Genomic DNA, 27187 nt, shown 5'->3' with positions numbered 1-27187 from the left:
CACAGGTGTTCTTTCGTACGCTTGTAGTACCACAAACATCTTTGAAGTTTCCAATATTGTATAAGAATACAGAATGGCAAGAATTCAATGGTACAGGATCATTTTATTCCTAGAAGAATACACAACTCCAGCAATCAGCAGCAGAATCCATCAGCTCTAAGATAGCAGGAATTTTTGGAATGGGGAATCGACAAAAGATGCTACACTGAACTATAATAGATCTGTCTTGAGATAATTTATTTCATTCATGAAACTTGCGAGACAAAAGAATCGCGCACTTGGTACCAATACATCTTCAGTCAGGATTTTATTTCCTTTTGCAATTCGATCGTAAGAAATCTGTGACATGATACATAACGATGACATCAAATAATAAAGACAATGTTGACATGAACACGGAACACTTGCTCTACTTTTATACGGATAATGTGGACTAAAATAAAATATTTGAAGTCTTCGTTAAGATATTAAAGGTCGGTAATATAATTATTGCACAAGTAATAAATCTTATATATGTCATTTGATGTAATATTTTTTAATTTAAAAATAAAATATCCATATCGATAGAATAACTAAATTCTCTATACTTTAAAATAGTATATTTGTTCTTACAAATCTTTATATTAACATTTATATACTCCATCAACCCAAAATTTATGATTAATCATGTTTAATTGTGGCTTTATTTTTGTATCTTAGATAGAGAAATTTCATATAATTAATTTATGATTTAGCATTTATTTTTTCATGATAATTGAATATTTTGACCCAAAAGATGCACTTGAAACTGTTATAAATGTTATGAACTCCGTTTTTTGATATGATATGTGTTTTTATTCGAAATCGTTATATTGATATTGTAACACCGTTATTTTACTTGAGATCTATTTTTATACGGCTCGCAGACGACCGATGCGCCCCCTCTCGGCCGCTGTTTCCAGGTGAACGCGAGGGGGGAGAATCGTCGGAGGGGAAACCATGGCGGAAACGGAAGCTAGCGGTGGTGACGAGGGAGGGGCGCCTCACCGGCTGGAGAGGAAGTGGACGTTCTGGTTCGACAACCAGACGAAGCCGAAGCAGGGCGCCGCCTGGGGCACCTCCCTCCGCAAGGCCTACACCTTCGACACCGTCGAGGAGTTCTGGTGGTACGGCACCGGTTTTCCCGCTACGATCTGTGTATATTCGATTTGTTTTGGTTTTTGTGGATCTGCAGGTCCGATAACGTTTCTTCCTTTCCTTATAATCAATTCGCACGGAGGAGAGGAAGTCTGGCGTTGGTTTATGTGCTAATTGGGGTTTAGGTTTTGGTTCTTCCGCTTTTGAATGCTGATCTAAATATATTTATCTTGATTAATAGGATCTGCAGAAGCAACGCCGTTTTCATACCCAGAATCTTCTTGCTCGATTGGTTAAGGTGTATGATTCTGTTGATTGGTGCATGATCTGGTTTATGCAAATGATTCTAGTTTTCATGTGAGATAGGGTGAATAATCGGATGGTTGTATGAAATTCAATTAATGCCAAGATCTGTGAGTTTCCGTGTTGTATGGTTCATTGAATTTGCTTAAAGAAGTGTTGATTGTTACATTAGGCAACAAGGATAGAGGTGTTGCTACTTTTAAGCTTTAGCCAATTCTGTCTTTACTTTTTTTGAGATTTATATTTCAGTTGCTAAGTGATTCCAAATACTTCAATTTCTCCACCCTTTGGAGTTTAACTTCATATTTTGCATTTACTGAAGGTCAATTGCTTATCATTGTGGTCCCAAAGGAGGTTTTTTTTTTCTACTAAGTCTATAGAATGCAACGATATGATGTACATTGATATGCATGACTGATATGCCAGGATATCATTTGTCATGATAAATAGTAAATAGCTAGTTTTTGCTATTCGAAAGGAGAATGCACTTAATTAGTTCTTGATAAGAAGTACAGTAAAGTGTACAGTCATTGTGGTTCTAGTTCAGTATCATTTATCTTGGTCTGTCTTGATTTCTTCCTTTAGTGACCTCAAGGTGAAGCTATAATTGTGTTTCTTTGAGGATTCTTTTTGTGGTTTTTGACCTTTTACTGGTATTTGAAAAACTGCCCAAAAAATACTGTTTAGCGATTAAATGACTGGTCTATAAAGCTTCTTAAGGGTGGAAAGACATATCTTAATAATCATATCCTTCTATAGCTTGACTCATAATGCCTTGAAAAAGTGATCGGTTCACTGATGCCAGCATTTTCTTGTTCTTTTATTGTCTTATATTTGGCAAAGGTCTTCTCTAGTTTAGTTATTTGCTCACCCTCTTTCAAGATTCTATGTTTTAGGTGTTTCAGTGTTTTGGATAACATATGCTTGTCTCTTGGTTTTGTAGCTTGCATGATCAGATATTTCGTCCCAGTAAATTGCCTGCAAATGCTGACTTTCACTGCTTCAAAGCTGGAATAGAACCCAAGTGGGAAGATCCTGAATGTGCAAATGGAGGCAAGTGGTCTGTTACATGTAACAGGAAGTCGACTCTTGACACCATGTGGCTAGAAACGGTGAGGCCTGTTATATTTCTATTTACCACATTTTGCTTTCTTTATGCAGTTTATGTGTATAATGAACTATTCATATTAAATCCTGTATTAGTTGTGTAGTTTTTGCAGTCTACAGTTTTAAATTATGCTTATATCTATATGAACCAATTTTTTGACACAAAAATAACTTCATTTTGCAGTTGATGGCTTTGATTGGAGAACAATTTGATGATGCTGAGGAAATCTGTGGTGTTGTTGTTAGTGTGCGCCCAAGGCAGGACAAGCTTGCGTTGTGGACTAAGGCAGCTAGCAATGAAGCTGTTCAGGTTCTTCTGCTTGCTTGATCGGCTTTAAATGGATTCAATTAAGAAAAATCATATCATGGATTTACAATTTATGCAAGACATGAAAGAGTATATATGTGATCTAGATTTTTGTTTCTTGAAGGAATCATGGTGTTGCATTTTAAGTCACAGGCTATAGAGGGCTATGGGTCCAAATACTTCAGATGTTTTTTGTGATGGATAACCTCATATGATAACACATGTAACAAAAAGGAGGATGCATGTATACCGCAACTTTTATGTTATTGTCGTACCTTTTGATTGGTAGGTTTTGGTTTCAGTTCAGGTTCTCTTTATCAAAATGATTGACAAAAGGATTTTCACTGGATAATATTTTATATGACAAGTAAACAATTTTTTTTTTCAATTGTAGGAAAAGGGAAAAAAAGCAATTTATATTTCCTGTTTCATGTGTTTCGTAATTGGAGTCTAGACACAAACTTCCCTTTTTCTTTCGTTTTTAAAGAAATATGTTGAATATTTTGATTAGAAGAGACAAAAAGAAAAAAAAGAAAGATGTTCCCATGATCAATAGGCATTCCAGACAGATCAAAATGTCAGATGACTTTTATCTTATTCGAGACCATATCTAAGCCAAAAAGAACATTAAACATGACCTTTTGGCTGGACCAGGTCACTGGCCCAATTTGTTTCCCTCGTTTTGTGGTTCAACAACTTACGTGGTTTCTATAGAAGTTTTACAAAAAAGGGAAAAACGGGGGTATTATGGGGATTACAACATGGGTTTAGGTTTGGGTGAGGCGACAGGCACCGAAGGCGGGGTGGTTGGATTGGGGAGAGCAAAATAAAGGGCTAAATTAAGAGAGCTACCTTTCCCCAAGGCGTGAGAATAACATCCAACCCAACTACCTTTCCCTCCCTAAGCCCGAAGGTCACCCCCCACCCTTATCTGACGTGCATCCAAATGTGTAGCTAAGAGCTAACTCACACCCAACTTTATTTGGGCAAAACCCGAATCTAAGGTTTCAAATACCGATTTCGATAGTTTATGAGATTGATATGGTCCGAATTTGACTGTTGGATGTATATTTGAAGTGCCACGTTCACGAAGATGGAGGTTGGAAGACGTTTCCTAACCCGATCCCTCTGATACCCAAGTTAATAAATTGAAATATATAAATAAGGATGAATGTGAGTGGTTAAAAAAATGTAACATCCCTTTATTGTATTAAAGACGAGTTTTTATACTTGATCATAAATTGATAAAATATTTCATAAAATATTATGTGGAGGAGACAATATTTAGCTACCTCCAACAATCTCTTATTAGTCTCTTATCTATGTGGGCGACAAATGAGAAAACTAATAATCATCTATCTTGTATCATTGCCCATGTAGGTAGATGATGGGTGGAGAGTGATCTTCGTTTTTCTCCTTTCACCCTAAACATCATGCGATGCTTATGTGTTGGATGAGGATTAGTTAACGATGTACTCCATATTATTTATTCTTTTCTAAGGCGTGCTTCCAGGTTCTTGCAAGAGGGGTCCGAAGTGTAGCATTTAGTTCATCCAAAACTTTTATATATTGTCCCAAAACTTTATATATTAATATATATCACTTGATATTATAAACATTATATATAAAGATTTGAATCCAAAACTTTTATTTTGAGACTAATAAATCATTTTTATAGTTATCCGACATGTATGGCACTCGGATTCAACGTAGGTCCAACATTTAATTCTATGAACGATAGTAATATGAAACTTTTTTATAATATGTTGGGTAATCGAGTGAGATGATAATTAACTCAAGGAATGGTTATGCATCATTGAATTATAAAGTTGCACATTGAATCATCGGATAGCGTGGGCATGAGATACTGATTTAATAAGGACAGCCAATCGACGTGTATGGTCGAGTTGACTTTCGTGGCACCACATGGTGATCCTCATAATATAAGATCTGACGATCGTGTTGAGCTGATAAAATATGTAGTCAGGCTTCATCCAATTGCTTAGGTAAATATCATGTATCGTTTTTGATAGGAAAAATAATAGTGTTGCAGACTCATCCCATGCCACCTCAACTGCAACTAAGGGAAGGTCTGTGTGCACCCATTGCAGCTAGCAACATGGTGCAAGTTCCTCAGCCCTATCTTTCGGATGAACGACACAAGAGTCATCCCCTATCTATTCTAGGGAGGCCAAAAGCACTGATAAAACATATCATCACGAGCTTCCTACTATGATGCCATCCTTCAGAGAATGCACTCGTCAGCTACCATTATTAATGATCCCCTGATAGGGTGAAGGACATCCTAACCCATTGTTAGCCTCACGCCACCGATCGCTCAGATATAAAACCCAAGCCCCCAAACCAAATAGGGACAAGCAGACTCTATCTCAATTCCAATTCTTCTGAGATCTACTAAACCCCCTCTACCTACTTTATTACCTTGAGCATCAAAGGGGTCGGGTCGGGAAATCCCCTTGATGTCGATCACTTATGCAAGGGCTCAGGCGCATCTAAGGACCACCGCGGAGTGACGCTAAGTGTTTTTGGATAAGACCAAAGCACCCCTTGTGATAACCCTGAACTTCTTTCAATATACAAGTCACACATCGGGACAACCCCGAATTTCCTCTAATAGAGCCATCATGAACTAGCAACACCTCGAGAGTCTACATGTCACCTCGACTTCTTGCTCAGGCCATCTCATCCATCCCATGTGTGATATCATGTGGGTCCCTAGAACTACTTTTGATAAGTTTAGTTATCTGGGCTTCATCACCTTTAAGAACAGTATTAGCCTATTACATGCTTGCTAGTTTCCTTAAATGCATGCTTACTAGGTAGGGCATTAACTTTATGGGTCTTGTGCACTCCAACATGCTTGGTGCTTTTAAATAGAAAGTTACCAGTATTAGTTCTGTTTATAAACCAAATAATACCCCTCTCACTAATAAAGTTAAAGGACCATCAATGTTTTGCAAACTGGTAGGCACTACATGAGTTACCTAGATGCCATTCATTGTGTATATATCGAGCGCTCATTTTAGGCAGCTGCCAGGTGACTAAGGCTATTTGGTACAATGCAAGGAAATTAAACAGAAACTTGGGGATGTTTTGTATTCCTAACTAGGGAACCAGTTTGATGACTGGTGTGCCTCACGATTGACTCAGGAAATACAGATGCTTGTGCTAATTAACTTAGGTTTTGTTGGCTTGGATTTTATGATCTGGTTAGGAAGCTGAAAGACTTTTGAATTTTAGTTTAGGAAAAAGGAAAGATGAAGAATATGATTCAAAAACTGTTCTTGAATGTTGTTGGGCAAGGGAAAAACAGCAATCATTTCTCCTTTTTTTTTTCTCTTAGTAGGCAAGCTTTTTCAGCTTTGGTTTTGTTATGGAGCTGCATTTTTGCTTATAAAATTACTCTTCAAATTTATTGTGCAGATGAGCATTGGGAGGAAATGGAAGGAAATCATGGACTTCAATGATAAAATTGTATACAGCTTCCATGTATGTCATCCATGGAACTCAAAACCATGCATCATAATATTGTTATACATAATCACATTAGATGGCTATGCAACATCAAAATTGATTTATTGTTCTTTTTCTCGATTGATGCTGTTCATACTTCATATCCTGTCTCTTCATGCATTATGTTCTTGTTTATTGCAGGATGATTCCAGAAGAGAAAAATCAAGCAGAGGTGGTCGATACTCGATATAGTATCTGACCATTCCATTTGACTCGTTGATCGAGCGTGTAGTCTGTGCCAACACCAACCTTATGCTAGTTCCTGAGCAACTTTGTCAATCTAAAGATCTTTCTCGGTGCCAAGAAAAGACCACATTGTCTGAGATGTTAAATAAATTGCTATCAGGAAGTATTTATAGTGTGCTATATTATCTTATCCATAAAGACTGGATGGTTTAATGTCCTATGTTCTATTGCCATGGTTCAATCTCAAAGTCCAATGTGCGTTTCTGTTTGTTTTTGTCGAGGGATTTCAGAGTTAGGAATAGGATATGCATCCATGAGCTTCACCTTCCAAACTGTGCAGATGCTTGAAATCTTAATTAAGAGATTCAAGGTGAGTTAGATGCCCAGTGGTGGAATGCAGGGAGTTCAGCAGCATTTTGAACAAAGGTACGAGGCCTTCTTAATCTGAGTTCGTGCTTACAAACACATGTTAGCATTGATGTTAGTTAATTACGTGGCATGTTATGATAAGTAAATAGAAGCAAGTTTAGTGGCTTGTTTTGCTCACTCCGAATTATGGTCTTCATGTAGAACCACTGTCTAATTACTGTGACCACTTAGATTAACCAGTTTGAAATGATTAAGTGCTTATGATAGTTAACCCAATCATATTGATGTTGTTAAATTTAAAATTGATTTGATTTGGTTCGAATTGATTAACTGAATAAAGAAGGATTTCCTTGAACTAAAACTGGGATTTCCTTTAAATAAAACTGTCTATAATCTTCAAAATCAAATTATTGATGAATCAGTATGACGGATCGAAGTTTGATTTCGATCCCATTTTTTTTATCAAATTAATGAAAAAATATTTCTAATTAAAAATTAACTATGAGGAGCATCATTTGCTAAAATCCAACAGTAAATGACTTATTTAGATTATATATATCGAAATATTTAGATATTTCGTATGTGCCAATATTTGTTAACAACCCAATAAAATCAAGTAACTATAGTTAACCATAAATATCATTAATTTATCCAAAAAATAAGTCCTTGAATATTGAAATGCACTTTCCTAACATTCTTGAGGGTTGTGTTAAGTGAACTTGACTTATAATATTATTATTCTACTAGCCAAATGGTGGTGACTAAATACAGTGTATATATATATACGCACGGTTGAATTTGAGCTTTGTAGGGTAAATTTATAGGAATAAATATGTAAATTAAAAGTTACTTCGGAGGTTATATGTAATTTGGCCTTTACCAAAAACCTTTTTAAATATGGGCCAAATGAAATGGGCTTGGCGTGGGCCGCAACCGCTTTAAGCACGGAAATGCCTTTTCCGCATTTTAGACACCGTCTGTACCCGAGTGCAGCTAGACGTGGGTCCCATAAGGCTCTTCCAGTAAAACCTCACGAAACCGACATGGTAGGACAAATATGGGCACATAAACATTATTACTCTTTTCCGGAGACGCATCCCCTCTTGGGTTCTCGCGGGCGGTGTAGAGAGAGAGAGAGAGAGGGAGAGAGATGGCAGCCGCTTCGGCTTCTCTCACCTCCAGCTGCATGCGCCCGTCCATCCGCCTCTCCTCGCCGTCTCCAAGACCTCTCAGGGAGAGCCTTCGGGTGTGGAATCGCGAAACCCTCTACATATCTAATCCAAGGAGAGCAGTACGGTGCAGCAGCAGCAGCAACAACAACAGGACACCTTATCCTGGATCAGGTGAACCATCGGAACCTCCCACTTGGTTCGTCCTACGACAGGTTTGGTTAGAAATTTTATTTCGATATGGGCTTTTTTGAGGGATTGGGATTTTGGAGAAGAACTGAATGGATGTCTTAGCAGCAATACACTGTACTGATGCGGTGTATCAAATCCCAGAACCTTCTCATGCTGAACATCTCACTTGTGGACGTCAATGGTCACGGATGGTATCTTTAATGGCTAAAACTTAATTTTGTGACATCAACTTGATAGAATAGAAATTAAACTTTTAATAAGTAACTATGAGAAATCCATCTTCCCATAATTCTTCAAGTAACTATGAGTTATTTTTCCAACATGGTAGCAGAGCAATTTCTCAATGTTACTTGAAAAGGACAGGGGAGAATCTTTTGCCCTTGAGGGAGAAAGCTAAAACTTTTGGATTGTGGCAGTGACAAACATCAAGATCAAATGATGCTAAGTGATATGTACGATTCAAACTCTCCATTTGGATCAGCCCTCAGTGTGTAAGATTGTTTGTTCGAAATACTATTTATTTGACAATTAATTTCCAGAAGTGTAAATCTAGCACAAACTGAATGGTTTCATTTCTTAGTTGACAGGTAAGAGTTATGAAGCATCTTCAGTTTCATCTAGTTGTTGAATTTGCAAAGAGGAAAAAGTGATGTTGGTAGTTTGTAAAGAAATTTTGAGATCTCTAACATTTGGATTGTCTGATTTTGTTGTGCAACCTACTTTCAAGAGATAACATCAGAAGGAATCACAATTATGATAACTAAAGCTTGTCTGAGGCAAAAGTACATAGGACAGGACTTTTATTATAACAATAGGTTTCATAAATATGAAAAAGAAAGCAAAGCATTTGCTTGCTAACCGTAGAAGATCTGCATAGCTGGATATGTTATTGCCTTCCTATTGTGTCATTTTATGTCCTATTGGCGGTAATTATGCATTGGAAGTCAAAAATATTATAAAGTTGTAATTCTCATGTGTATTATCTCAGTGTTAGTAAATGGTACGGCTCTATCACAATGTTTCATCTGATAACAAGCTTTTTCTGTCTCATAGATAAAAATGATAGCAGAATTGTCCTGGATGCATTTTTCTTGGGCAAAGCTTTTGCAGAAGCATTAAATGAAAGAATAGAATCTACCGTCGGAGAAATCCTTAGTGTGGTCGGTCAATGGCAAGCTGAGCAACAAAAACAAGTCCAAGATTTTCAGGTCAGTTCATGAATTTTTACTTTTAGGCTTTTTGATAGAATTTTGCTGCTGCTTTGACTCTATTATGCCTCCATGAATGCTTGTCTTGATATGATTTTGTGAATGATGAAATTGTTAGGAAATTTCAAAATACAGATACCAAGATATATATTTTTGTGTTTAAAAAAGTTGTCACCATATCCAAGAAATAATGATCAACATCATTTGGATTACGGGGTCATCCCAAGTTCAGCTTCACAAAATCATACAAGGAACATGAACCTTTTTGGAGTTTTAAAAGGTCTTATATGCTTACTTCTCCTTTTAGATTTTTTAGTATTGCCTAAATGGTCTACATGTACTATACCACAGTTGTATGATGGATTTTCTGCAATTTCCCGTCTGGTATAATCTCATCAAGTTCATCATCCCACGTGGAATACAAAAGCTTGTGCTTCTATAGGGTATTTTGGGCCACATATGATTCCTTGTTTGAGTGAGCAACTTGTGTAATATTTCTAATGATTGAGTTTGAAAACTTCACATGCTTCACAGAGCACCGAGTTACTTTGATGTCTTGCCAGTATGGATTGTTCTACTGAAACAAACCATGGTCTAAGAGCAATAGTATTACAAACATATGCTAATTAACACAACAAAAAATCAAGATTTCTGACAGAGAACATTCTCTGATAATTCACAGCTGCAAAAGAAATTTTGGCAAAATCGTCTTTTTTAATCCTTTTCTCCTCCCCTCGGGCAGCTATTTAAGTGTCCGAGTGTTGTGTGGTTCTAATGGAAGAGAAAAAATGGTCATCCTTGGAGGCTGTCCTTCCCTGATTACCATATTTACTCAAACATGTGTGCTTGTTCTTAGTGCTCTGTTGATCTTACAAAACTTTGAATTCCTGATAATGCTGTCATTTATTTCTTAGAAAAATATACTCATAATTTCAAGCTCCCACCCAAATTTGCTGCGACACTTAATCTGTATCATCAACATGATATTTGTTTGCTGCGACACTTAATCTGTATCATCAACATGATATTTGATAAGAATGATTGATGCAGGAAGAAGTAATTGTGAGAGCCAAGAAAGCCAAGGAGAGAGCTGCACTGGAGGTCATGACAGAAACAGGTGTCCTCTCAAAGCCTTCGAATGCACCTTTGGATAACTCGACTACTGCTTCACCAAATCCTGATCCTAAAACAGAAGATCCTCTACAGGAGATGTTGAAGGATTAACTTGATCTTTGATTGCTCTTTCCAGCGATAAATAATAAATGAGCATTGTAAGACGGGTTCTTTGCACAAGTGCCAAGTAGCTTGGAAGTATACTTCTCAGTAGTATGGTTATGGAAGCATCTCTGCAGATTTATGTAAGGGCATACAGTCTTCAGCAAATTAATCTTAATTACGAGAAAGTTGCTGTCAGGCCTCCTGTGATGTCTGTGGGTTAGAGCAGAAACCAGTGTTCCTCTTACAAGGCGAGGATCTATTTGATTTTGCAAAGGAAGATCTTTGAGAAACGTCGACATGTTACCTGCTGGAGGATTTGCATAGTAGAAGAATTTGAAGGGTTTGCTTGCAAATCCACACAAAAATTCCCTTTCCAAAGACGCTGTCAAAAGAAACTGTGTCCGACATATAGATCAACGATTTTAATAACGAATTGGCATTCGTATGCCACAATTTGATTGAAGCTAGATGATTAGTTTGGCCTAATGTTTAAATGATGCTCAAGATTTGAACTCAAGATTTTACAGGCGTGTTGATTACTAATTTTTCAGTACAAAATGAAGGGTATTATAAATAAATTTATTTATCCTTAGTTTTATTAACGAAAATATAAAAACAAATGATAAAAAAGTAAATTTAACATTTTGATTGTGGTGAACGATGTCGCTCTCAGGAAGCACAAGAGGAAGAGGAGGTGGACAAGACTAGCTAGAGCTCTCAGGAAGCACGAGAGGAAAAGGAGGTGGACAAGACGAAAACAACCATAGGAGCTTTCGCCATGAGAGAAAGTACCATGTTCGAACGTGGACAAGACGAAAGCAACCATAGGGGCTTTGGCCAGAGGCAAAGGACAACAGCTATATCGACATCGATGAACAACTATATCGACATCGATGCGAACGACACCTCCACCAAAATATTAAATTTACCTTTTTATCCTTTGTCTTCGAATTTTCGTTAATAAAACAACGTCATGAAGATAAATAAACATACATGTTTTATTTTCATAATTATAAAAATATCAATATAACATTTTAAAATATTAAGATCGAAATACTGAACATAATTAACTACATAAAATAATTTATAATCAATCTTTTGTTTATACTTGAGAAAACAATATTTACTGAACTATTATCTCAAGAAATAATGTAGACAACATGTTTTATAAAGAAAAATCTGATACAGATATCATATGCATACCGAATAATGAGGCTCGCTTCAAGTAACTACTGACAAAATCCCACAGGTGGAGTCATGGCTGACAAATAAACACCAATTGAAGTATTCATGGATAACAGATCAGATCAAATGGTCGCGGGAGGGAGTATAAACTAAAAGGTTGTGTCAGCACGATTTCAACCTCACAAAAACTTGGCGAGAGAGTGAAGCACTCGCAGCGGTAGAGGCCGGTCAGCAACCATACAACTTCATGTATCAAACTCAACTCCACTAGTGGGAGGTTCATGCATCAAACTCAACTCCACTCATGGGAACCTCTTTGTTGATCTTGCCATCCTCCCCATTGCTTTCATCCTCGCCTGCTGTCATCATATCCGGAGGCAGATCTTTCATGTGATAATCCACTGTGAAATCATAATCAGCATCCATTTCATTTGTTTTGTTCAATTTGTGGGCCTTTCTCCTCTTTTTCTCCGCTCTCCGTTTGCGTGGGTCAAGTATGCCTTCGGCGGCATATAACTTGTCATTTTGACTGCTGCCGGAGTTGGTTTTCATTTCTACAGTGTCTTTCCCATCGTAAGCCATGGGTTGATCCTCATCTGTGGTGACTGCATTCTGTTTTTTGCCATCCTGAAATGAATCTCGAGGTAATAAGATACTTCCAAATAACCTTGTCGCCATAATTAAGCAATAAAATGAAACTTTAAAGCAAAGTTACAGAAGCCCCAGGAACATTAATAATGTAATTAAAAAGTTTGCTGATCAACTATACAGTAAGAGTACTTTGCAATATACAAAAGTGTGCAAGTGTAAAAAACCCAACTTTGTCACCTTTAGAAAGATAAGTTGGAAAAAATTGATAAAAGTCATCAACTTTAAGTTGTACTAAGAAGTGATGGACAATAGCAAAAGTAGGTCCCAATTTTATCTATGGATGCCTTATTGTTATTTGTAATCATAGATCTTATGCCAAAGAGAGAAGGAGGTCTATATTTTTTGTTTGCTAATAAAAATATGATATAAAGACAAACCAACATATTGGAAGTTGCCTGTTCTATCCAAAGCATGCTAATAAAGAGATCCATCACCTAAAAGAGCAGAACCGACCATCTAACTTGAACTAATATTCTGGAATTCTACATTAGGTTTAGGCAGACTTGGAGAAATAATAACTACCTCTTTCCTTCAACTTCGCTCACTCGCTTGTAAAGCATAATTTCTAACAAATGCTCATGATACAAAAGTATCCTTGCCATATAATTTAGTGTAGTGCAGCATATAATGTAGCTAAAATTATCAAGTCAAACTAACATGAAAGCAACAGCACTGGAAAGAGACAACAAAAGGAAAGAAATATTAGGATGTAATCTATAGTAAACAATATTAGATAATTAATTTACCTCCTCTAACATCTGTGCATCAAAGTTAACTGGGGAATGAGGAGGAACTTCAATATGATGAAAATCTTCAACTGATTTTAAAGAACCAATAAGTGAAGATTCAGTCTTGTAAACTTCATCAACATCAAATTCTTTCCCAAATTGTGGAACAACTGTTGAATCTAAATTGTCCTCATGGTCTCTGGTAGGAGGCAACGTGTAGTATGGTATTTTACCTAAAAGCGTTACAGAACATTAATCCCATAGGAATTACAACTAATGTTCAACTAACAGAAAACATGAAAAGAATACCCTCATTCCAGTCATGCAGCACAATCCTTGCAGCAGCTTCAATGTCCACTATTCCACCCTTTTTCAGTTTACCCCTAATAGTTGCTACCTTCTGAAGGAAGTCATCAACTGAATTAAAGCTTGGCAACTTGTACAGAGACATCAATTTTTCGGCTGGACAAAGCTTGAAAATCTCATTTACTACAAAATTTCACAGCCAAGGGAGCTTAAAATTAATAACGATAAGAACAAGAAACTAATAACTCATGAAAAAAAGGAAGCTGCAGTAATAGATTAAAGTATATGACAACGTTTTAAATCTCTGATAAATACAGATTTCAATAATCCACCAGACTGGTACAGTATGGGTATATTGGGCAGTATACCAACTTGTACCACCCAGGATCAGCTGAAAATATTAAAAAACTATACACCAACCAGCACCAGACCATATGGTCCGATACCAGTCCTTGCTTGGACCGATAGTTAAAATCATGGTACATGCTTCGTCAAACAAAAAATAAATGTCACTGTACCATCCTAATTTTCCTTTGTTTCCTGACAATTTCAGGCAAAAGTTCTCAAATAGAACAAGATAATGGTTAGATGATCATAAACAAAAGGTCCAAGTATATTATAAAAGGTAAAAGTTTTGTTCCGTTGTAACTTTTACAGAAAAGTTCAATGTATATGTTATATACATACTCCAAAATAAGATACATTTTATCTTTTTTCCAATCTCCATAAAAAACTAGTCATGCAAAAACCAACAGATCTTCTGGTGAGAATTGCATCAATCAACTGCAATCTAAAATATAAACCTTTGGCATAATTACCTGGACTGACTGGGTCATCTAATTTTTCAATCCTTTTACAGTTGCGAAGGACTATAGATGCATCATCCTCACCAGACTTGAGCATTACAACACCAGGGCAATCTAGCAGCTTCACATTTTTATCTAACTGAATTTCTTGCATTGACCTGGTTAGCCCCGGAGTGGCACCAACATTAACAGCATGTGATCTCTTCAAGCTATTTATCAAACTGCTCTTACCAACATTAGGAAGCCCCACAATACCCACAGTAATTGATAACTTAAGCTGCCCAAAAATAAAATATAGATGTAGTTAGAAACTTAGAATTATAAACAAGTAACAATTTTTGTTCTACCTAAAGAACCTGAATGAATATGATAATGTTTCTCGATAATGATGCATCCGCGATGCACTTCAAAAGAAACTAAATTGATCTCTATAAAAAAGTTCAACCTGACCATACTTTATTTTGCATAACTTGATGAATATATTGAATAAAATTGGAAATGAAATAAAATATGCAAATGCTATCCAGTTTAAAGGTCAGGCCTCAATCAACCAACTCCAAAGAAAACAACAAAAAACAGGACTCTCATAGCAACTGCCAGAGATCCTTGTACAAGAGATAAGAGGGTTGGATATATCATCATTTATTTACGAGTTTTAAGACACCTTCTAAGATGTGATCATGGGCCTACAAATCATCAGTTGTTGATAACTCTAACATAACAAACAAGTATGGCATCAATCACAAATGAAGTTTGGTACGAGTTGTCATGGACAGATGCATGTCACGAATGGAATTAACTACATTGCCACTTAGTGCCTTGCTGATTAAATCAACAAAAAAGTTCTAATTTAAACATGTAAATAGGATTCTCCTAGGAAAACTCGGTATTACATGGTTAGCCGGCATAGCAAAATCCAAAATATAGAAAAACTCAGTCAACAGATTCATTTTCTTCTTAAAGCTGCAAGAAATGCAGCCAATTTCATTTGTTTGGTTCAAAATAAACTTGTTACACCATGATTCTTGAGCAAGTAATGAAGAAACTTAAGAAATACAAAAATCTAATTCTCTAACCTCGTGGCTTCTGGAATAATTCTTCAACAGTTTTAAGAGAGTATCAGCTCCAAGGCAATCACTTGTTTGCAAAACATTGCTTGGCTTTGCAACCTTTGATAATTTTGATGATTTCCACCCCAAATTTGATCTTTGTTCTTGTGTGCTACATTTAAAAGCTACAGCAGGTAACTCTTCTCTAAGATATGTGAGCCATTTCTCCACTGCCTCTCGAGGAACAAGGTCTATGGCATGCAACAAGAGGAAGAAAAACAAGAAAAAAGATAAATTGAAACTAAAGGGAACGAAAATTGATGAGTTTTCATAGTTTTATTATGATCAACGATAAGTTGGAAGAATTCTCTTCTGCTTATATCACAAGAAGCAAGTATTAACCTCAGATCAGTTTCACCTCAACAAAGAACATTAAAATAAGAACATAAAACGAGAAAGCAAACAGAAAATACCTATCTTGTTCAAAAGCAAGACAATACGCTTATTTGGATCTGACTTTAACACCATATTTTCCAAGTCAACGGAACGAGTACCAAGGGGATCACGTGCATCAAGAACCTCCAATATTATATCCGATGCTTCTACAACTTTCTTCAATTCCTTGTAGAAAGCTCTTTCAGAATGATCTGGAGAAATTTGGCAATCAGACATTTCCATCTGAATGGTCGCCACATATGTATCGTTAAAAAGTAGGCAGTTTACCATGGCTCTTAGCAACAGCTGAAAATTCATCAGTGGTAATCCTATTTGCAAAATCATGCTCTTTTGCAGAAGCTAGTGAAGCCAGATCTGCCATATCAGAATCCTCAGCTAAACCCATTTTCCTCTTCTTAGCCTATCAGGCACACAACTCAATACATTCAGCTAGTAAATGAGAATCCAAAGAGGCATAAACGTTGGAATAAATGCAATTCAATATGAGTTGTATGTAAGTAAATCAACTATTTACCGGCCAAAAAATGTAGAAAGGGTGGTCAGTTCCAATTCATAAGATGTCAAGATAGTTACTATAACAAGCAGATACCATATTTATAAGATGTTAAGGTACAACACATATATCAAACATATGCAGGCATGCTCAAATATTGAAATGTAGCATGTTTCACTTCCTAGGTCACAGAAGAAATTATTCTATGTTCCATAAAATAATTGCTTCTTAGTAAGAAAATACTCATCTCGATGCCTCTATGTTCAAGAAAAAATAACAAGTTTCATGTACTGTTTGCAGGTCCACCTGTACATGAAGTTTTCACATACCAATTTACGTGGATGACCTTTGCTAAATAAAGAATCTTACCCATAAGAGTCCCAATTAAATGACAAAGTACTTGGCATTTCAACAATATACATTTTGTTTCTGAATATTCTATGAATGGACCTCTTCAGTCACTTGTTTATTTTTTGTGAGCCAAGGTAGCTTTTTAAAAAAATTTATTAATATTTATCTTTAATTGAATACATCTACTGCTTCCACCACTTATACCAAAATGCTAGTCAAGCAATGGATAAGAAGTAAGCACCAAAAGGCTCATATAAATCATATTTATTTTGAGCATCCATGTGCACACACGTTCCCATGTGCTCGGATACAAATAAATATGTGATATATGTAATACCTATGTCACAATTTCACCATGTTCACGTGTTAAAATATTGAAAGCGCCTAAATAGAATAGTATGTGTTTTTCACTTGTGCAAGTCAGAACCTTTGAGATCATTTGAGCCTCAATGTGTTTCTTATTTCCTTTGGCAGTTTTGAGTCTTTCTTATTTGTGAATAAGGTGACACATAGTTTCATACAGAATAACCAAATCCCTTCACAGTGGCATATTGCTTGTTCAAAATGGCCTGTCTAGTTACCTTTTTGTTAATGGTTTTTATATTGCATGGCCTCCGAATTAAACCCCTGAGGAAAATACTTGCACACTCAGCCAAAACAGTGTCAAACTAATCAATTCGTTTGAATCTATATTATCAGCCTATAAAATTCAGAATTATAAAGATTCTAGCCTACAGTCCCAAGAACAGAAGTGTTGAAAGAAATGCAATAGACGCAATAAAACAACCCATTCTTAATACCACAGCAAGAATCTAAGAGTTAAGACAAGATTACCCTTTCTTTTCTAGCAGCCTTTTTCTGCTCCAACTCCTCCAGTGCACGTGCCCTACGAGCCTCGAGTGACTTTAGCTCTTGTTCCTTGAAAGGCCAGTCATTTGGAATCCCAGGATCCTTCTCCACCTTCTTTTTCTTGTTTAATCCGAGTTTTTTTGCTTCCTTCGCCTTCTTCCTGTGGTGTTCCTTCACCTTCCTTATTATCTTGTACTTCTTCTTAAGAGATACCCTCTTACTCTTGCTCTCTACAAAAAGAAACCAATATCAATGGAGAAAATCCAACATAATGCATCATAGTTGATAGGTGTCAAGAACTGCACTTACTTTTACTCTTCTTCACCATGTTTGCTGCTCGAAAAACTTAGCCTGTAAGATAGAGGAAACTAAATCAATCGATTGCTTACTTTTGCTGGTCGCTCAACTAATTTTGTCATATAAATAATTTCCACTACGCAATGCCAAATTAACCACACATATATATTAAGGACAAACGGGCAGATGCATGAAGTAAATGCAGAAAAAGGAGCACATCGAATTATGACTTATATCTCACAACGAAGTGGTGCGCTAGAAAATTCAGGAATCATCGATCACCTACTGGTCACGGATGAACCAAAGATACGGGATTTAATGTATAGTTCCCATCTAAGATGAACTAGCAAGATCTACATCATACGGGAAACAAAAGTAAAATAGACAGGGAAAGGGTCGATCGCCAAGGAAAAGGAACGAAACGCACCTTGATTCGTGTGCGGCGAAGAGGAAACTAGAAGGAGAAGCGACCGAACCCCAGGCTGCCTCCACCTCACAAGGCGTCCGACGGAAAGAGAACCGAGGTGTTGCCAGGGTTAGGGTTTAATAGAGGCGCAGCGCTTCTCGGCACGACTTAAGTTACGGCGCCTCCGAACCAGAATTGTCGCGTCGGAACCCGTTATTTTGGTTCGAGCTCGAATTGACGGTCGAGTCCTAATTCGATCGAATTGACATCCCCAATTTCTTATTGATTTTGAACCCTAGTAAATGATCGAGTTGGGCTCGATATGTAATCGAAGACATTTGAATCGAACTTAATTACAAACATATTAATACAATATGAATTTTATTTTCAACGCCACATTTATTATGAACAAATTTATTATATTTAGATGTAAAAAGTTAGGCTTACTAATGAGGGTTGTAGCAAATAATAATAATAATAATAATAATAATAATAATAATAATAATAATAAGATTTAGATTAATGTTTTCTTTAAGAGCATGTGGTCTTGATTGCCCTTTTTCTCCATAGTGATTGCTTTTAGCCAATTTTCCTACCATAAAGTCTTCTTTCTCGATCATTTTTCAATCTCTTTATAGTTTGATAAACCCATTTTCCTATCAGGATCAGATTCTTCTCTTTTGCTCCTCTTTTAACTCTCTCTATGCTATTTGAATTTGTAGAGCACCAGACTTCACTTTCTTATCATTCATACCTCGATTTGGTACCAAAGCAGTGCATGTATTTTTCTTCATAGATACTCAAATTTGTTGGCTGGTCTTTAGCTTGAGAAAACACTGTATGTGACAAGGAATTTGGCAACACATACGACTTCAACACAACAAAGTCGGACCGGAGTGGCTGAGCTTTTCAAGACTCTTCATTTGTTGCGGGCTTACACTAATGGGCACTGTTCTCTAAAGCTCAACGGGACTGGCCATACTGCCAATGTTAGACTTGGAAGCCAGTTGGAGAGAAGGGTATGACCATGACAAATGTTTTGATCGGATGATCAGTGATCCCAAAGCTTAGGAGGATGTGCACAGTTGTAGCTGCAGGTCGATGGAGTTCATATCCGTCTTTGGGCCTTCAATAACTCGCAAGTGTTGAAGCATAGATAGCTACAGCAAAGAGAAGATCTTGCGCAGCCTAGAAGACACTAGCAGAAAAGCCTAAAGGCAGGCTGCCATTTAATAGCCGAAGTGCGTTAGCAGCAGCAGCGATGCAGTCATTCTTTTGGTGTCTAATCCACACAGAAGCAGCAGACAGCAGCAGGCAGCTGCTGTATGGGAATACATGAGATGTTTGTAACCTCTAAATCGGCAGACTGTAGCAACAGCAGAAGCAGCCTCAGCTCTCTCTCTCTCTCTCACTCATTGTCCTGTCCTATGAAGAAAGACAGACAGAAAGCGACCCAACAATGGAAGCCCCAACGGTTTTGATCAGGGCAGCAGGGAAAAGATATGAGTTGGAAGCTCCTCGGAGTTTAATTTCATATCTCTTTTCTTCCCAGTGAACAGGAATCTATTTAGCACTTCATTTGTCTTGTGCATGCGGCTCGAATGATGGATGTACACATTGCAGCAAGCGAAGAAGTGCAGCAAATTCACACAGATGGAGCTGTATATATGCACACCTTACAAGTCAAAGGCCGAGAAGGTTGCTTCTTAAAGATAAAGGAAGCTTACAAGGGTTTTAGACCTTCTTGTCGGCATGAAGGCCAATGTCAGAATGCAGGAGGAGAGCGGAGGAAGAAAGGAGGGACACACTACACGGTGAAAGCAACCAAACAGATGTAGCGAAGGCCATTTTTCTGTTGCATTTAATGCGCATAATATCTCACGATACTGTTGCTATTCCATTGATATGCTCGATACAAGGAAGGAGGCTGATGAGGAGCAGAGTGCAAGTGTGATATTTAGAGAGAGGTCCCCCGTGAGACAGCCTTTCTTAAAGCTGCTTCATGCTTGTGCTGTGATAGCTGAGCTAGTAATAACACCCCACACTTCACATGATCATAATGAATTGGTGGCCCGGCCGGGCTCCCTCCATGGGAGAGGCTGGGGTGGTTCCAAGTGGCACCACCCTCGTGGTGGATACGAACATAATGCTTTGCATTGATGTGGATAACTCATCTCTCTCTAGGTATAGTACATGTATTCACATTCCCAAGCTGCATATGGCTCAGGACTCGTCGCTATCGTTACCAGTGGCTTCCAATTTGCTGCTTTAAGAGTCTGAACATATTCCCACTGTTCTATATATGAGCACTGCCCACGGTAGTCAGTGCAGTAGCTCAGGAAAGACCTTTGAGAGAGCTTTGGGGGAGGAAGTTTGATGACATTTAACGACAGGGAAGAGCTGCTTTTGGGGAGGGCTATGATGCTGCATGAGCTTTCTATTCTACTTGGGTTGCGACAAAAGTCTGATCTCTTCTTCAAGAATCCTGTTGCTCTTCACTTTGCAAGTTTTCATGCATGCCTTCCTCGGCTCTCTGTCCAAGTAGCTGCACATAAAGACGTAAACAGGATGATGGCCGGCGTTGGATCTTTCAACCATTTCTTTTCTTGGGATCTCTGCAACACTGTCCTGTGTTCAACTGTATCAGAAAGCTTCCTCATGCATACACAGCCTAGTCCACTGATGGCCTGTTAATGTATATGCACCGGTGTCAGCTTAACTTCATTTCTTGCTCAATTTTGTTTGCTTGAGTTAAGCTTTTACTAAGGCCTGAAATCACACAGAAAAGACACACCTGGGGTCTCTTTTCATGGTCTTTTTAATAGTCTGCTATCAGTGTTGAGTTATGATGTTAATGTGTGCACCAAAATTAACTCAATGGCCAAAGTAATGTTATGAAAAGTGGTTCTGAAAATTGTATGTGGCAGTCAATTTTCATTGACATGGACTGCAATTCAATGCAGAAAAGCACAAGAGACTTTCTTTCTGTTCATCGAAAGATGTTTTGGACAGTACATCAGACAAAAGTGATGTGAACAATAGTAGTGATAAGGTAACGAAAGTCTACAGATTTTTGGAAAGTAAATTATGGATTTCATCTCTCTTCTGAACTGTCAAGCAACTACAGATATTTCATACTTTCCAATCCATGGAAGCTGAAAGCTTATGCCAATCTTTTCATTCATAAAAAAACCTGTATATTTTGGGAACCTCGGGATGGTATTAATGATCATAACATTTTAGTGCAGATTGTTGTAAATGATTGTCACAAAACACTTCATATTATTTCAATTCTATTGCATAAACCATACTATATATATATATATATATATAATTATACCTTTTATAAAAAAAATATCTTTTATTATGTTTCTTATTTTTTTTCTTATGCATCAACTGCTCATGCATTAATATACAATTGATGTACTGTTATATTTCAGCATAGATAAAAGGTGTTAATGTGCATACAGACAATACGATTAGTGCATATGTTTTCATACATTCTAAGATGTCCATATTGCTATGTTTGATGTGTTTGTTCCAACAATAAACTGAAATTTTGCATGACAATCCAACTACTTAATGAGCAAATTCTTTGTATCTTCATCATCTAGAGATGATTTATTCTCCATTGAATGTTGTGGAATGATATACCTAAACATTTAGCATCAGTTTGGTTCAACGTAACCTTCACCCTATCAAGTTTCCTTGACCATTTCATGTACCTCTGCAATCATTGAATGTGGAATCTTTCACCCAACTATCTCTTCATGGGCAAGCAAGCAAAGGAGATTGAGAATCTTTTCATTTGCTGTCCTTTGTTTCTTCCCGAGTTGCAAGAGCCTACTCCCAATTCCAGGGACATTGAAACTTCACCTATCGAGCTTCCATGACCTTCCACTGGACTTCTTCAGATGATCATATCCAGTGTGGAATCTTTCATCCCACCATCTTCAAGGGCAGGCAGAGAAGCTTGGGAGTCTTTTCATGTCTAGTCTCTTGTTTCTTTATCTCTCTCAAGAGCCACTTGCAAGCACAAGTTTTCTCTAGCATAGGAGGTGGAGAGGGACATCTCTGCTTCCTTTAGGGTCCCCTCATGCACCTCAATGTTCATGTACCTCCATAACCCTGATGGGTGGGGCTACCCAACTGAGAAAGCATGCATTCGAGTGGTGACTATTCTTTGTTGTGTGATACTGAAAGGTGGACTTTTGGAGAGTTGAAGATAGTTCTATTACTTTATAGAACACCAGCATTCAGCGGACCAACTGGTTGGCCAATTTTGGATTTTTGGAGAGTTGAATATGGCTTTATTACTTCATCGAACGCCAGCATTTTGGGACCAATTGTTAGCCAATTTTGCTAGCATTTGGAACACTGATTGATGAAAGAGAGGAACTTTACTTTGTGTTCCAATCACAGAAAATATATGAGAATTGTATGCCACAAAGAGTATGCAATAACAAGAGTAAAGAAAAGAAAGATGAGTACAATTAATGAGGACAGCATTGCATAACATGGTTGGTAAGATCAAGCAAGAGAAGAATCTTTGGTTCTTAGTGCACATATTGGTTCATCCAAAGTCCATTCAAGTGATAGAACAAATAAGAGAAGAGTTCATTAATAAGGTAATTTGCATTGCTAATTAACTCTTCCTCTTTGTTTCTTGCCTTGATTGGTCCCATAATCCAAGACCAGACTCGGTTTTGCAGCTCATTATTATTGCGGAAATCATACTTTAAACTGGATTTGTCTAATAAGACAAAGATTTGATGTGGCCTATGAACCTAATCTCACCTTAGGTTGTCTAACTAACATAATGCCATGGGGAAAGCATAGATTACTTAGAATAATACAATTGCTGGTTGCTGGACTAATGTGGCTGCCTTCTGGCTTCATGTTTCTGTGGCATATGTTCTCCGGCAGCAGTTGTTGTCATCAAGATGAGCTTGCAATTATATGTGCAAGCAGTGTGTTGACTGAGATTTGGTAAGCTAACAGTCGAATTATTTTCTCTGCAGCTTGATCACATAAGCAATGGCAAAATTTCTGATGGCTTGAACTTGATAGAGTGACAGTAGCAGGCAGCAGTGACTGGAAACCATGAGGCACATAACTCTGTTGAATGGTTAAAACCAATCATTTAGGACAAAGGAATGAAGTGCTATTGCTGTTGTCTATAACATTATCTGAGCACTCCATCTAATTCCAACAAATGTTTGCAACACATCAACTGAACTCAAAGAACTGTTTCAGATGCAACTGAAGAAAATGTTTCTAATTCTTAAATGATAAACTTAAGAAGCATTAAATTCTCTCCAATTCTTTTGAAATGTGTATATTCTGATGCAATATTCTGATGTTTGAACTAAATATCACATCTAACATCATGTGATAAAAAGAAAAGACCAATTAAATTGCTTACTGGCTTATCCCAAACATGAGCTGATCTATTCAGATCACTGGCTTAAAATAAGAGAAAGCTAAACAGCACAGGATTTGTCATGCTACCACCTGATCTCACTTTGGATTTTAGTTCTTGTACTATTAGTAGCATGCAGCAAATCAACACCAGGACTTTTTTTTGGTAAGTAACACCAGGACTTTGTCCCATGCATATCATCAAGACAATAAGTTCAAGTGCCCATGTACTGAAGGGGATAAAATTCATGTCAGTCATATATGATGCTACAAATTCTCAGTATTCTTCCAACCATAAACCTTTTTTACTGAGTTATAACTCTAAGGAAGAACTTCTAACTCAAGGCTTTGTTGAGTGGAATAGACAGTGATCTTTGTGAGTTTTCTTATATGTATAATAAAAAGAAATTCTCATTACAAAGGATTGTTTATGTATGATACATCTTTGTGATCCTTTAATTGCCATTTCCACTAGGCTTTCTTCTGACCTTGTCTAAGTAATGAGACAGCAACCCCATAATATTTAGCAGTTTGCATTGTACAATAAGAATGTGAGAAGAAAGCATACTTGGAAGGGTGCTGATTTGCTTCCCTTTTTATTGGATTGGACTATTAAATACTGGTTTTGGTTTGATGACACATACAACACATGTTCAGATTACATCACAACTTAAGGAGTAATGATTCTTTCTCTTCCTCTGAGGAATCTTTCTCTCCCCATGGGTTGGGAGCCAGGGATCAGAAGAAGGGTACAGACCTCACCATCTCATTCTTATATTTTCTCCTTTACTATTGGTCTAACCTACATGGCTTCCCAAATTTATTCTTACATCCGATATTAGATCAATAACTCACACAGGATGTGAGAGAAGAATTGAGTTAACTTAGACTTGAGTATCTTAAAACAATGGCTCAAGTATATTAAGATAATAAATCAGTCATAGTATCAAGTGTGATTATAATAGAGTTATCTAGTCAACTACATGCATATTTCTTCTTTTTCATTATTAAAAATATTTTTTTTCTAAGTAACATCAAAATAAGATATTAAAAGAGAGAATGTGTTAGATAGATCTTCTGATTAGGGTAATATGCATGTATGGGTAATTTTTGGAACATATTGACAAATCAGGGTAAGGGCTGCTGGATATGCAGAGCAACTGGCACTTTTGGGGGGCTTTGGACAAAGCCAAAGGTCTGAAACTTCCCTAGGATGCGAAGGACAAGCTCACATGAGCTCAACCAGAGAATTCATGGACCCCTCCCCCCCCCCCCCCCCACCCCACCCTTCCCTTTCTCTTACTCCCTTGAAAGAGCCACCATTTACTCTCTTGCCTTTCCCTTCTCTCTCTCTCTCTCTCTGGTTTATGGGAAGCCGGAATACCCTATCTCTCAGCCTTCTTCTGGGAACCTTCTAAGGCAGTCAGTAGGGGCAGAAACAAACAGCTCACGAAGCCAATCCAACACAGACAATATCTCATCAACCCTTCCATGGAAATCAACGAGAACCTGACTAATCTCTGTATCTCTTCTCTGTAGTCAAAGCTGAAGGTACCGATCTCTCCCACCCCTTTGATTCTTTCTCCTTGATAAAAGACATCAGATGAAGAACAGAAAAGAAATAGATGAATTCTTCATGGTGAATGAATATGTAGTGGTTAGTGTAGTTACTAGTTGCAGTTTCATCTTCTGATGCGTATCAGATGGAGTTCACGACCGGAAGAAGAGATGGTTTCTATATCATAGGGGAAGAATCCAAGCATCCTTCCCTTTGTCCTTTATCTTCTTCCTCCTCCTCGACGCCACCGATATCTTCTGCCTTCAGGTGGCACGTTGGTCCATCCGATAGCGCAAGCAACGGCACCGGCGGTGGCCGCAGAGAGAGCAACTTCTTCACGGAGAAGGAGCACATGTTCGACAAGGTGGTCACGCCGAGCGACGTCGGCAAGCTGAACCGGCTTGTGATCCCCAAGCAGCACGCCGAGAAGTACTTCCCGCTGAACCTGGCAGCGAACGAGAAGGGGCTACTATTGAGCTTCGAGGACCGGACGGGGAAGTCGTGGCGCTTCCGCTACTCCTACTGGAACAGCAGCCAGAGCTACGTCATGACCAAGGGCTGGAGCCGCTTTGTCAAGGAGAAGAGGCTCGATGCCGGGGATATCGTCTCCTTCGGCCGCGGTGTGGGCGAGTCCGGGAGCGACCACCTCTACATAGACTGGAAGCCGCGGCTAGAGAACCATGACATACCCAGGCTGCCGCCACTGGTACCACTCACGGGAGTATCCTTAACGCCGCCATTAGGACCATGGGGCGGCCGGTTCTTCTTCCCTCCGGGAGCAGGGTCCTACCATCACCGCCTTGCTTTCGGTTACGACACCATGATCTCCGGCACCACTAGCGCAGATCAGTTTCATTTCTTCAGATCGTCGGTGGCAGGGGCAGCACCGCAGGTTGGGGTGCAACATGACAGCGGCAGCGCCCCGCCGTTAGTCCTCAATTCGCAGCCACTCCTCCACAACCAAGCTGAAGCCAAGCGCGTCAGGCTGTTCGGCGTGAACCTCGACAGCCCCGAGACGCAAGACGATCCCGGAGCTCCTGCTGATCGATCTCCCAGTGCGCGGCGGTTGCGGACGTGCTCTCCGCATCCCTTCCCTCCGTTCCCGCGTGGGAGCACGGAGTCCTCGGCAGCTTCGTCATCAACGAGCAAGGAACAGCACTTAACGTTGGATCTTGGCTTGTGATCGAGGAGGTACAGTATAAGAAAAGGACGTCATCGTCACCCTCCTGAGCAAATACAGATGCATACTGAACTGTCATGGAAGACTAGAGGGATGTATCGTAGTAAATTCATTTTTCCTTTTTCTTTTTAGTCTCCATAATCTTCTCTTTAGCAATATTGAGTTCATTAAAGCAAGATTTCAGTTTGTGGAACTGCAGGAATTTGCTTTAGTTTGCTCAAACCTATTGCAATACTACACATCACCTACTGCAAGTTTTTGTGTCAAGCTATTTCAGGGTTTCATATTATCTTCTGATGTGTCTCGAGCAGTCGAATGCATGGAAATGGAGGTGTAAAGGTTAAATCTATCTCCTCCTACCATTTCTACATCTTTAAACCACTTTGATTTCTTCTTTGCCTGTTGTGCATCCTTTGACAAGATAATATGTATCATCACACAAACATATGCAAGCACTTCACACGAGAATTGTTAATTAACCTCAAAACAGGCTTGTTTTATGGCATCATAAACAAAAATTATTTGTTCTACTGAATTATAAATGAGGGTGTAAGCTTTTCTATGCGGCTTTGGCTGACACTGGCTGTGCTGCCATATAAAGTTGTGTGTGGAATCTTGATGGTTGAATTGGTTGCCTCATGTATGTACTATGTACTCAGGAAAAATAACTTACAAAATGAGTAGAAGAATAACTTGTACTTTCATTCATGTGAATTTGTCACTTGAGAAGCCAACTCTGAGA

The 27187-nt window shown here is 38.2% G+C and overlaps 4 protein-coding genes across 4 annotated transcripts; 3 read left to right on the top strand and 1 right to left on the bottom strand.

Moving 5' to 3' along the window:
• Positions 1-914: 914 nt before the first annotated feature.
• On the top strand, positions 915-6827 carry LOC103982767 (eukaryotic translation initiation factor). The gene is made up of 5 exons (XM_009399781.3): positions 915-1145; positions 2363-2531; positions 2711-2836; positions 6278-6343; positions 6509-6827. Exons 1-5 carry the CDS (start codon positions 979-981, stop codon positions 6557-6559), a joined length of 579 nt encoding a protein of 192 aa, XP_009398056.2. The 5' UTR covers positions 915-978; the 3' UTR covers positions 6560-6827.
• A 1165-nt stretch (positions 6828-7992) lies between these two features.
• Positions 7993-10904, top strand: LOC103982768 (uncharacterized protein At4g13200, chloroplastic). Its single transcript, XM_009399782.3, has 3 exons — positions 7993-8265; positions 9337-9491; positions 10542-10904. The coding sequence occupies exons 1-3, from the start codon at positions 8073-8075 to the stop codon at positions 10713-10715; spliced, it is 522 nt and encodes a 173-aa protein (XP_009398057.2). The 5' UTR covers positions 7993-8072; the 3' UTR covers positions 10716-10904.
• A 957-nt stretch (positions 10905-11861) lies between these two features.
• Positions 11862-18414, bottom strand: LOC103982769 (guanine nucleotide-binding protein-like NSN1). The gene is made up of 10 exons (XM_009399783.3): positions 18308-18414; positions 17893-17934; positions 17569-17813; positions 16158-16290; positions 15908-16081; positions 15462-15685; positions 14398-14662; positions 13583-13762; positions 13292-13506; positions 11862-12521 (listed from the first exon to the last, which is right to left on the bottom strand). The coding sequence occupies exons 2-10, from the start codon at positions 17909-17911 to the stop codon at positions 12174-12176; spliced, it is 1803 nt and encodes a 600-aa protein (XP_009398058.2). The 5' UTR covers positions 17912-17934; positions 18308-18414; the 3' UTR covers positions 11862-12173.
• Positions 18415-25083: 6669 nt separating this feature from the next.
• Positions 25084-26706, top strand: LOC135672620 (B3 domain-containing protein Os02g0683500-like). The gene is made up of 2 exons (XM_065181120.1): positions 25084-25258; positions 25411-26706. Exon 2 carries the CDS (start codon positions 25411-25413, stop codon positions 26446-26448), a length of 1038 nt encoding a protein of 345 aa, XP_065037192.1. The 5' UTR covers positions 25084-25258; the 3' UTR covers positions 26449-26706.
• The last annotated feature ends 481 nt before the right edge of the window (positions 26707-27187 follow it).

The sequence above is a fragment of the Musa acuminata genome, chromosome BXJ1-4 (genome assembly GCF_036884655.1).
Source record: "Musa acuminata AAA Group cultivar baxijiao chromosome BXJ1-4, Cavendish_Baxijiao_AAA, whole genome shotgun sequence".
In the NCBI taxonomy this organism is placed as follows: domain Eukaryota; kingdom Viridiplantae; phylum Streptophyta; class Magnoliopsida; order Zingiberales; family Musaceae; genus Musa; species Musa acuminata.
Note: the sequence above shows the minus strand (reverse complement) of the source record. Positions and strands in the feature narration are given on the sequence as shown.

Coding starts and splice junctions, on each gene's coding strand:
- LOC103982768 (XM_009399782.3), top strand. CDS start 8,073: ATGGCAGCCGCTTCGGCTTCTCTCACCTCCAGCTGCATGCGCCCGTCC. Junction 8,266..9,336: donor GACACCTTATCCTGGATCAG/GTGAACCATCGG, acceptor TCTGTCTCATAG/ATAAAAATGATAGCAGAATT. Junction 9,492..10,541: donor AACAAGTCCAAGATTTTCAG/GTCAGTTCATGA, acceptor TGATTGATGCAG/GAAGAAGTAATTGTGAGAGC.
- LOC103982769 (XM_009399783.3), bottom strand. Junction 14,663..15,461: donor ATTATTCCAGAAGCCACGAG/GTTAGAGAATTA, acceptor ATTTTTGGGCAG/CTTAAGTTATCAATTACTGT. Junction 13,507..13,582: donor GCTGCATGACTGGAATGAGG/GTATTCTTTTCA, acceptor TAACGCTTTTAG/GTAAAATACCATACTACACG.
- LOC135672620 (XM_065181120.1), top strand. CDS start 25,411: ATGGAGTTCACGACCGGAAGAAGAGATGGTTTCTATATCATAGGGGAA.
- LOC103982767 (XM_009399781.3), top strand. CDS start 979: ATGGCGGAAACGGAAGCTAGCGGTGGTGACGAGGGAGGGGCGCCTCAC. Junction 2,532..2,710: donor ACACCATGTGGCTAGAAACG/GTGAGGCCTGTT, acceptor TTCATTTTGCAG/TTGATGGCTTTGATTGGAGA. Junction 6,344..6,508: donor AAATTGTATACAGCTTCCAT/GTATGTCATCCA, acceptor TGTTTATTGCAG/GATGATTCCAGAAGAGAAAA.